The 11,814-nt window shown below is 38.4% G+C and overlaps 1 protein-coding gene across 7 annotated transcripts in view; it reads right to left on the bottom strand.

Annotated features, from left to right (window-relative positions):
• Positions 1-11,814, bottom strand: part of LOC139458134 (uncharacterized) — a 104,181-nt gene that overhangs the window by 24,001 nt on the left and 68,366 nt on the right. Inside the window, exons 5-6 of one of the 7 annotated variants that reach the window (XR_011652656.1) lie at positions 9,973-10,066; positions 5,776-7,917 (exon numbers count right to left, since the gene is read on the bottom strand). The exons of 4 other annotated variants lie outside the window; for them this stretch is intronic. Coding sequence is in view for 2 of the 3 variants with exons in the window: in XM_071239448.1 (XP_071095549.1) it covers positions 7,820-7,917 (98 nt within the window). In the remaining variant the exon portion in view is untranslated. Of the gene's footprint in view, positions 1-5,775; positions 10,067-11,814 lie in introns of those variants that run through there. 2 more of the 7 variants (XM_071239448.1, XM_071239449.1) reach the window with 2 other exon arrangements.

Below are 11,814 nucleotides of genomic sequence, written 5' to 3'. Positions count from 1 at the left end.
CTGAAAGACGACTTACACCCTATCTGAGAGACGACTTACACCCTATCTGAGACGTATACCCTATCTGAAAGACGATTTATACCCTATCTGAGAGACGACTTACACCCTATCTGAGACGTATACCCTATCTGAAAGACGGTTTACATCCTATCTGAGAGACGACTTACACCCTATCTGAGACGTATACACTATCTGAGAGACGGTTTACATCCTATCTGAGAGACGACTTACACCCTATCTGGGACGTATACCCTATCTGAAAGACGACTTACACCCTATCTGAAAGACGACTTACACCCTATCTGAGACGTATACACTATCTGAGAGACGGTTTACATCCTATCTGAGAGACGACTTACACCCTATCTGGGACGTATACACTATCTGAAAGACGACTTGCACCCTATCTGAGAGACGACTTACACCCTATCTGAGACGTATACACTATCTGAGAGACGGTTTACATCCTATCTGAGAGATGACTAACACCCTATCTGGGACGTATACACTATCTGAAAGACGACTTATACCCTATCTGAGAGATGACTTACACCCTATCTGAGACGTATACCCTATCTGAAAGACGGTTTACATCCTATCTGAGAGACGACTTACACCCTATCTGAGACGTATACCCTATCCGAGAGACGGTTTACATCCTATCTGAGAGACGACTTACACCCTATCTCGGACGTATACACTATCTGAAAGACGACTTATACCTTTTCTGAGAGACGACTTACACCCTATCTGAGACGTAAACACTATCTGAGAGACGGTTTATATCCTATCTGAGAGACGACTTACACCCTATCTGGGACCTAAACACTATCTGAAAGACGACTTCTACCCTTTCTGAGAGACGACTTACACCCTATCTGAGACGTATACCCTATCTGAGAGACGGTTTACATCCTATCTGAGAGACGACTTACACCCTATCTCGGACGTATACACTATCTGAAAGACGACTTATACCCTATCTGAGAGACGACTTACACCCTATCTGAGACGTATACACTATCTGAGAGACGGTTTACACCCTTTCTGAGAGACGACTTACACACTATCTGAGACGTATACACTATCTGAGAGACGGTTTACATCCTATCTGAGAGACGACTTACACCCTATCTGGGACGTATACACTATCTGAAAGATGGATTTACACCCTACCTGAGAGACGACTTACGCCATATCTGAGACGTATACCCTATCTGAAAGACGACTTACACCACAACTGAGAGATGGCTTACATCCTATCTGAGAATTGAGAGACAACGTTTACCCTGTCTGCGTGACGACTTGTACCCTCTCAGAGTGACGCTCTATCTGAAAGACTTTTACCATTCCTGAGAGACGACATACACACAACCTGAGAGACGACTTACAACCTATTTAGAGACGACTTATACCCTTTGTGAGAGACGACACAGACCCTAAATTAGAGATTACTCATATTCTGTCTGAAAGACGACTTATACATTTATACGCTATCAGAGACACCACCCTACATTATACCCTACATTATAAAACACTTACACCTTATCTGAGAGACGACTTTTACCCTATCTGAGGTGCAACATATACCCTATCTTAGAGACACCTTATACCCTATTTGAGGGACGACTTATACCCAAATGAGAGACGACTTACAACCTCATTGAGAGATGACTGATATATTACCTGAGAGACGACTTACACACAGTCTTAGAGACAACCTACACCCTAAATTATAGAAACTTACACAATACCTGAGAGAAGGCTTACATCCCATCCGAGAGGCGAAGTACACTTGATCTGAGAGACGATTTATACCCTACCTCAGATACGACTTACAACCCACCTGAGAGACGACTTACAACCTTCCTGAGAGACGACTTATACCCTACCTGAGTAGTAGTGGAAGTACTCTACTCAGCGCTGATAAGCGGTGTTATTTAGTGTGTGATTGGATTAATGTAAGGTTGGATTAAGGTGAGGCTTCTCCTGTTAACCTGACAGAGGACATTTTCTTAAGATATAAATCCACTGATGCTTGAGAGGAGAGGTAGTCTCATATTGAGTCACATTTTTGGCTAGTGGCCACCTGTCGCATTCTTTTGGAGACGCATTAATTTTACGATCTACAGTATTTGTTTAGAGTAGTATCGAAAGACTGCAAGTCTTCGTACAAAGTATAGCGTTACAGATACAAACAGTGGAGGGGGATCGTCTTTCACGTAATAACAAACTACCTAAATAAACACCAAATTAAAAATCTTAAACAAAACTGCAAACAATCAAATATCTTCACCCCTAAACTTGAAACACCCAAAATAGACACAACACTAGCTAGCCAAATAAATAAACAAACCGACCCAAACATAGCTAAAATCACCACCCTAGCATACATACACGAAAATTGGCCAAATTGGTGTCACATTTACACAGACGGATCTTCAGATCCGACCTCCAAACACACAGGTTTCGGAGTCCATACCACACAACCAACTAAAACCACACAATCCTTCCGACTCCCAAACAACCAATCAATACTCGCGGCAGAACTAATGGGCATGGCCTCAGCCCTCCATAATCAAGAATCCAAAAACCACAAAAACATCCTAATACTTACCGACTCCCTAAGTGGACTGCAAGCCCTCCAAAACAAAAATACCAAAAACCGACCTAAATTAATAAATCAAATACTTAAAAGCTCCAACGACCTAACTAAGGCAGGCAAACAAATAACATTCTTATGGATCCCCGCCTACGTAGGAATATACGGTAATGAAAACGCCGATAAAGCAGCTAAACTATCCCTCAAAATCCCCGCAATAAGCTTAAACTTACCCATCTCAAAATCAGAAACTAAAAGTGTAAACAAGCAAAATATCACCAAAACATGGCATAACCTATATCTAAACTCAAATAGTCAAATCAAAAAAGTGCTCAGCAAACAACTAACCAAACCAAAAATTCTCCATCCATAAAAAAAAAATCGACAGAGTAATCACTAAACTCCAAACAGGACACACCAACCTAAATAACCATCTAAAAAAATATAAAAACACACTACAGGTAACTGCCCACACTGCAAACAACCAGAATCCCCAGAACACTCACTCATCACTGCACACACTACCTAACACATCAAACCGCATTACAAACCACCCTCAATCTAAACAAGGCTCTCACTCTAGAAGCAATTCTAAACCCACAAAATAAACTAGAAAACTTCAAGGTCTTAGGCGTATTCTTAATCACAACGGAACTAATAAAACGCATCTAAAAACAAAATAATCTACCAAATCAAAATCACATAAACAAACAAACACCCACCATACCCACCCTTAGTTCTCCTCCCCAACCCCATCGGCATGTATTCCAAATCTGAAAATTCCCAAATTCTATATAAGCAACCCCTAAAGCCCCCTCCTGGGTTGCACACACCACTTTCGCCCCTTTCGGAAACACATTAAATGGCCTGGTCGGGCCCGTGTGCGAAATACGCATCAGTCGGAAAGCGCACGTTAAATCTCCAAAGTAAGTAAGTCTTTCACGTCACACCAGTGCAGGCATCAACGACGCGGCTGTGTTGAGCGACGACTGAGGGAACATGTCCTTCCGCACCCTCAACAGACTAACGGGTGTCGCCTCATTTAAGGCATCAATTCCACATTTGCATGTCGCTTTAGCCCTAACCTGCGCCTACAAAGGACCACAATACTAGAAGCAGACTTATTTGATAGAACAGTTCCACATTTTCACGTCTTTACATCCACGTCGACATTGAGAATAAACTAGCATCATGCCATGCAATTTTCTCTTGCTGTTTTACGAATGAAACAATTCCATACTCACTATTTGTTTGAATTGTATTTAGGGCAACTCTTCATTGTATCTTGTTTTGTAGGATTAGGTAGGCTCGGTTCAATGCTGCTTTGAAGAGATTTTGCATGGTGTACAAGCTGTATTAAACGGTATCCATTTACTGATTAATGTCACATCCCTGGATTCCATGAACGCGGATATGATGCCGTTCAGAATGAATTTTACTACACAACCAGCATGAACACAACGCATTCTGCAATGTTGTTCTTTACACATCATCACCCCCTAATTATCTTGAAGAGTATACACCAGCTGTTAAAGAAAGAAATGGTTACACACTGCACAGTTGCAGACATGATTACCGAGGAGCTATGTAATACAATACAACCGATTTAATTTGAATGGTTTTTTTCAGTCTTCTTTAATGTATTAATACTTATACACATTGGTAACTGGAAAATCATTTATGTATCTGCGAATAGATAAATATTAATAATGTAACAGTCCCTGTACTTGTGATCTTTGCGATCCCTTGAACAGTTTACTTGTGTCTGCAGCAATAGTGCCCGGGTAATAGTACAATGTTACATAAACAAGCAGAAGGGTCGTAACATCGTGTTGATTCGCTATATGTAGTCATCACTCAATAGTTTGCGGATATAATGTCACTGCTGTCTGGTGAAACAGTAACGGACTGATCTCATATCCTGTATAATATTCCTGTATCACCAAATATAGATAGATCGCTGATGATGCAATGGTTTCAGTTTCATGAATGTTCATCTAGACTTAAAAGATAGGAATCAGTTTGCCTCACAAATACATACTTTTATAGAGGGACCCACACTGACAATCTATGTACAGAAACAAAACGCGGAGGTTTTGATTTCCCTGTTTTACATTTTCCTACTTTCTCACACAGTTTACTCTCACAATTGCGTTCGTAATGGATATTATCGCGAGCCTCCTTGTAACAATATATCAGACACTATGTGGGAAATCTATAATTAAGATAATTAAATCCATACCTTTACAATTTGTATACATTGCACGTATATATTCATTATGTTTCAGTACCAGCGGTTGCAGGACTTTGGGCAGCAAAGACGGGACAAGGCAATCTTCTGAAGGGATATATAAAGATCAACTGAACTACTCTTGGGCAGACATAGAGATTACTACACGATGGTCTGTCGGATACCATTGATCTTACAACGAGTTGTTTCAAAATGTATCTAACGAGCAAAAAGATCAATGGTATCTGTCAGGCACAAGTGCAGTAATCTGTTTCTTACACACCCTAAAATCGCATCTTTTTAGCATCGAATCGACGCATTTTGTCTATTCGCATGATCGCAGTAACACCACTGTCATAAGTGACGTCATCCTATGTGCTGCTTGCTACTCATAAATAATGTGACCTACACAAAAAAGGTTTCCGCCATATCTGTGGATTATCAAGGCGATGATGGTAATGCAAACTAGACAAAAACGAAGATCACGCTTGATGCCGAGTTAAAAGTTTACACCTCAAAGAAATTACCAAATATGAACAACAATGTTTACTTGCGTATGTTCTCACTACCGATGAACAATTTTTACAGAATGGCGTGTTCACTGACAATAGTACGCGGGATTTCCATTGGAGGATTTTCGTTGATTGAGGGATCGTATATGCATAATTGTGTCACGTAAGTACAGTCGTGCCTCGTTTATACAGACACTTGCGTCATTTCACAATTCGTCCGTATAAACGAATTTCCGTGTAACTGAAACCAGCTTCTTACTGGAAGAGTTACGTCCCTTCAATTATGCAACTCATGACAGATGACAGAGCAAACAGATACATCAACTTAATCTTTATTTAAGACATACACGTTTAAAAAAATCTGTCATGGAAGTTTGAACTTTACCACATTTTGAGGTTTGAATTTTAAACAATAATTCCAAATTGTCCAGATCGCCTGTGTTCTCGTAATATGTAATTGAAACAGAGTTAGTTTTTACACTAAAACTGATCAAAACCTAGAATGACTTTCGGGGAATTAGCCACGGGATCAACACACCTTCAAAGACAAACAGAGAGAGGTTCTTAGGCAAAGCAGCAATTTCTTTATTAAATGGTTTCATCATCATCAAGCACATAGACATAATCAGACATTCTTCATCATCATCAAACACAAAGACATAATCAGACAAATAATTAAGCAGTGATATCAAAACAAAGTTTACAAAAAGCATTCATATGAAAGATTATAACAACACCTTTCTTGAACAATGACATGTCTAATAACTTATTTTACATTAAATACGGAACATGTGACATCACGAACTATAGCTGATTCAGATGTACACTTCAGAGATAATAGCGAATTCAAGATTTAATACGGTCATAATGTATTTGCCTAGTAGTTTTTAACCCGATAAATAAACATGTGGGATACGAACGCTGATTGTGGAATAGTAATATTTCTACATGAGACGCACGCATATAAATTACTGTAGTTAATTTGAGTCAGTAAAACTTGAATAATATGTAGCTTAGATTCGAACGGCAATCCGAAACATAGAATATAAGTTCATTGTTCAAGCAAGATATTCATACAAAATTAAAGACAATTTTAAGCAAAGTTCAACCTAAATGGCAAAGTAACAAGTAAAAGTGACTTACCTTCAAAGACAAACAGAGATAGGTTCTCAGGCAAAGCAGGAATGACTAACAGTCGATTTCCCCCTATATTAATACCTGAGACCTCCTTTGTTAATTTGAAGGCAAGTCTACACGTAAATGTCCAGTTTGAAATTTGAGACTTTGGACTAATAAAGACTGGACATGTTATACAATTTTGTATGATGGGTTTGGTCTGTTAATAGCCAAAGCAGACGGTCAGTTTGGAAAGTTGAGTAATAGAAGATTATAAATGCCGATAGAATCACTCAGCTCGTGTTTGGTTTCGCGTTTTCAATTTTCTAGTTTGGTCAGTTGACGCTAAATAGCTGATAACGGTACACTGGTAAGTGCCGAACGCGCTGACCACTACCAGTTGTTATTCAACATATAATTAAAGTTTCGCCCACTTTCACTATTTCTTCAGAAGTGCCAAAAATTGATTAAGTAGAATATGTTAAATGTGTCATGGTTGTAGTTCTAATATTAAGGAAAATGCTGCAGGCAGATATACCCATACAACCACCTCCTTGAAACGTCCAATACAGAAGCTAGTTCTGCTCCTAGAGAAACCAACCCGTGAAGATTCCGGGGTAGAATAGGTCTTCAGCAACCCATGCTTGCCGTAAAAGGTGACTATGCTTGTCGTAAAAGGCGACTAACGGGATCGGGTGGTCAGGCTCGTTGACTTGGTTGATGCATGTCATCAATCCCAATTGCGTGGATCGATGCTCATGATGTCAATCACTGGAGAGTCTGGTCAAGACTCGATTATTTACAGACCGCCGTCATATAGCTGGAATATTGCTGAGTGCGGCGTTAAACAACCAACCAACCAACCAACCAACCAACCTAGAGAAACCAGAAGACTAAGGTCAGCCAAATGAAAACTCTTTCTGTTGTAATATTGCTGACAAAACAAACTCGTAGTGACGGATGACATTTACCTTGAAGCTTAGATAAAACTCAGGATGTATTCTAGACTTAATGCATGATTTTCTTAGACACATTTCAAGATGACTTAAAAAATAAGCCTAATTTGTGGAGAGGAGTAACGGTAGTGCATCATTTTATTCTTAGAGGCTAGAAATAAGCACAGATGCGTCCCCTTTGAAGCTCCTAATGTGCAGTGATAATAGTGTGTCCTCTACCGTTTCCATGATGGTGCGACACTGTCGATGTGATCAACTAAAAGCGTCTTCAGTGGTTGAATGCTTGAGACTTTCTTTTTTGTATTTTACGACACTACCGTTCATATAAAAAAGAAATGCAAAGACAGAACGACTTGGGCTGATAACTGTGACTGGTAACAACTGCTACACACCGGTTTACATTCTAGACGATGACGATGACGACGCCTATGATCACGGCTATAGTAACGAAGACAGCAGATGTTCCAACAGTAGCACTTCCCCCCTCTACATCGTGTCCATCTGTTGCAACAAATCATTTTACAAAATATCAAAAATATCATTGCATCATGCACCTGGACACAAATCAAGCATCCCCTTAGATATTTAATTATAACATGCCACCATTAATTGCAACTGTACATGCAATGATGATTATGACAAGAATGATGTTTGAGGTGGGTATAAGAACTCACAGTCACATGCACATACAACTTTTGCATTCTCCAGAATGCAATATAAAATGAGGATATGAAAATTTGTTGTTATAAACTGTCACAAATATCCCACCACCGATCCCCAAAATTGATTGAAGGAATATAAATTGTTACTTACACGTTCGGGCTTCAGAGGATATATCAATGTATCAAGAAATGTATTAAAACTATAAAAAGGCGAATGTGTAAGTATAAGGAGGTGATAGAAGAGCAAACAACAAAACACATGTTGTTCAAGATACCACACACTAACTTCATATCAAATATTTAAATGTGTGGATGTTAACTTTTGGATCAACTACACCAGCACTATTTTAACACCAACACAAGAAAACACCAACAAAAGAAACACCATGGTGGTCCCTGACATGAAATCAGTTCTTATTCGAAATTGCTACAATATATGAAATAATAGATTATTCTAGATTCATCATATTACAATTCAAGTTTAAGAGAACTAGTTTCACATGACGATATTGGGCCGTCATATTGGATAGCAAGCGGAAGACACTGCTACTTCAATGGAATATATCTAGTAATTTGGATGCAGAAGGCAGATTAACATGATATTAAACAGGCACATTTAATCAAGTTCATGGGAACCATTTTCACGAGTGATATAGACATGACTATGAAGGGGAATCAGTCATATCAGGCAGTCAAGCAAGCGGGTGAAATTACTACATGCTATGGAATGGTGATGCATGACTGTGTACCACTGCTAATTGACCTTTTCAAAGTTACATTGCATGTTAGTGTCAATAAACATTTGACTCTGCCATTTTCTCATACACAGCATTTTTCAAGCAGTCAATTTTAGAAGTGGAACACAGGGCACACATTCACACTGTTGCGTTGATAAGTATCAGCGGTATACATGTAGATTGCGAAGAAGGCTCAAAGTGTATTGATAAAATAAAGACGAAACACACTAACACTTCCTACACTAAAACTAATGCTGAAATCTTAAACTAAAAGAAAGTAATTGGTTAAGTACAGGTTAGACCACAGGCTAGTACAGGTTTTTACAGGTTAGACCCAGTGTCTAATCGTTAAAATGGTTAATTGAACCACGAGGCGCGCGCTAACATACTTAAACCATGTCCAAGATTTATAGCACCTGAAATGCTTAAACATATTGTTTTGTTAAAGGTATTTTGAAAGATATTCAGGAACTCTATGCTGAAATTGTGAGAACACTGTGTGAGTAGGCCTTGCAGGAAGCAAGTGAAATCTTTCCCCTGAGGCTTTTGCAAGTGCCACTCGTTCATTTCATGTTTGACTGTTCTACCGTTAAATAATACTTCTTTATACTGTTCGTGTTTGATATGCTTTTTCACTGCATACTTCTTCACGCCTTTAGCATATCTTATCTTCCCATTATCAGACTTCTTTATAAAATACATCTTAGGTCTTAATCCGACATACCCCACAACAGGGGTAGTTACAATTATGTATATATGTTTCAGTAATTATACACTCCCGTGTCACCCACAGGGTAGGTTTCTTTGTACAGCCTCTATAGTCGGTTTCATTATTGTGCCTTGTTATTTTTATAGTCTTTATTTTAACAGATATTTTGTTCATCACATGTTAACATGTGATCATATAAAATCACTTGTGTAATGTATTGTTGTGTTATGCCTGTATATGATTATAGATATGCGCATTTCTTTACTTAGTTCATCATGATGAAATGTTCACCATGTGTGATTTTATTTTATGTATATTGTTTACTTATTATTATTACAGAGAGTCTTCTTTCGCTATCATGGAATAAAGTACCTCACAACCCGTAGCCTGTAGTTTATGCACATGACACCCTAACAGCACTATATCATGGCTACAACACTCATCTCACCCAATCATGGCAGTCCTTGCAGCAAATTAGAAATAGTCTGTACTCGGTAAAGAGCCAACTGATTCTAATCACCATACATCATGCACCGTGTTACCTTTAAACATAGTTAAGAACATATTCTACCATGAGTTTGGAATTTATCCAATTCTGATTGGTCAATCATAGGTAACGACAATAAGCACCTCTAACTGAAACAGCAGGTTTGACAACCGAGTCAAATACTTGTTTTTGAGCCATTTCCGGAAGGCATATTTAATTCATGATACATACAATTATAGCAAAGTAGAGACATATGTACTGTAAAGGTGACGTTTCAGTGTATATCCTTATACCAATGTCAAGCAAGGTTGAATTATGAACATGGTTGAGAATATATATGATAGGTGGAGGATCAACAGTAACCCCAGTTGCATACACGAGAGAGATTAACTTGTGATGGATAAACAATGACAAAAGAAAGGTAGTGTGATATGTCTTAAATCAGTAAGTGGCATACCATGTGATGTTTCCAATATTCTATACAGTAACATGGTACTGCCAGTTGTATCTTATGGATCTGCGATTTGGGGAACTTGACAATTTAGTGGTATAAATCCTATTCAAAACAAGCCACATTTGGCCATCTGCAGTGAGATGGGTTGGTTGGTTGATGTAATCCGTTTTTGCAGATAACTGAATATGGCAGACCCATTATGATCACCAATTGTGAATGTAGTAAAATGTTGGTCTTTTAAATTCTGTAAATCATTGGAAAATACAATAATCAATTTAATCCATATATTGAATTTGCCGTCAATTGACGTGTTCCACATTGCCCTGAGAGATCTTAATAATAATAAAATAGCTTGATTGCTATTGATCATGATATTTGGCTTTCAGGTCTGTATAATGAAACTGGCCAACTTAATCTAGAACATTTAGATTATTTAAAACTACTGTAGAAGCTTCAACATTTGTTCGATCTATATCTAATAGGTATCATCGTAGTGTTCTTGCAAAGTTGAGATCAGATACCCTCCCTCTGGAAATAGACCTTGTCCCTTTTCACGTCCAAAAATTCACTTACTTCACTTGTTTTCAATTTCTCTGCTTTATTGGCTAGGCTATGTGTGACCCTTTGATATTACATGCGTTCTGAGTGTACTGGTCCGGTAATTTTCTGTGCAATTCCCCGTAAACATGCTGTTTTTGTGGTACGTACATCGCATACGTTTATCTGGCTGGGCATCGTCCTTGCATTGGAACGAGTTCCGCCCGTCTATGTATGCATTGCTTCTTTAATCCTTTTAATTAATTAATTTGAGGGGGACTTTATTAATTTTAGGGGTGGAAGTTTCAATCACAGTCCTGTGTTTCTTCAATGCCTTCATAATCAGGGGAAGCTGTTTGCTTCTTCGTAAAAAACGAAAAGAACTCTTGGCTGACATCGGCGGATGTATGGGAACGATGTCAAAGAGGGAGGGTATTCGCAAGTTTATCTCAGTGCTAAGGTATTGGAAATTTAATTTTATACTTTAACATATTCCAGTTTCGAGGGACCGTCATCTTAGTTAAAAGACAACAGCTTCTAATACCACAGTAAACATAGAAGTTGTTTAGTTACATCAACTTTGTCATCCGTCAAGTGTCAGATGAAGTGATGTTGTAACTGTCCAGGAGATACATTTTTCCTTTAGATTCAGTTGTCAAAATTTAGTTATATACACAATATTCACAAATATGTGCCTATCATCTCCTTAAAGTATTGTCTGGCAAGTGAAAATAAGATAAGATCAAAGGATACTCTCTCCTTGTCAGATTTTGGACTATGGCTTCATGAACTAGGTAATTTAAAATAGATTT

Source organism: Haliotis cracherodii, unplaced genomic scaffold, assembly GCF_022045235.1.
Source record: "Haliotis cracherodii isolate W230 unplaced genomic scaffold, xgHalCrac1.p SCAF_12, whole genome shotgun sequence".
NCBI classification, from domain to species: domain Eukaryota; kingdom Metazoa; phylum Mollusca; class Gastropoda; order Lepetellida; family Haliotidae; genus Haliotis; species Haliotis cracherodii.
The sequence above is the reverse complement of the archived record's forward strand: the minus strand, read 5'-3'. Positions and strand labels throughout refer to the sequence as shown.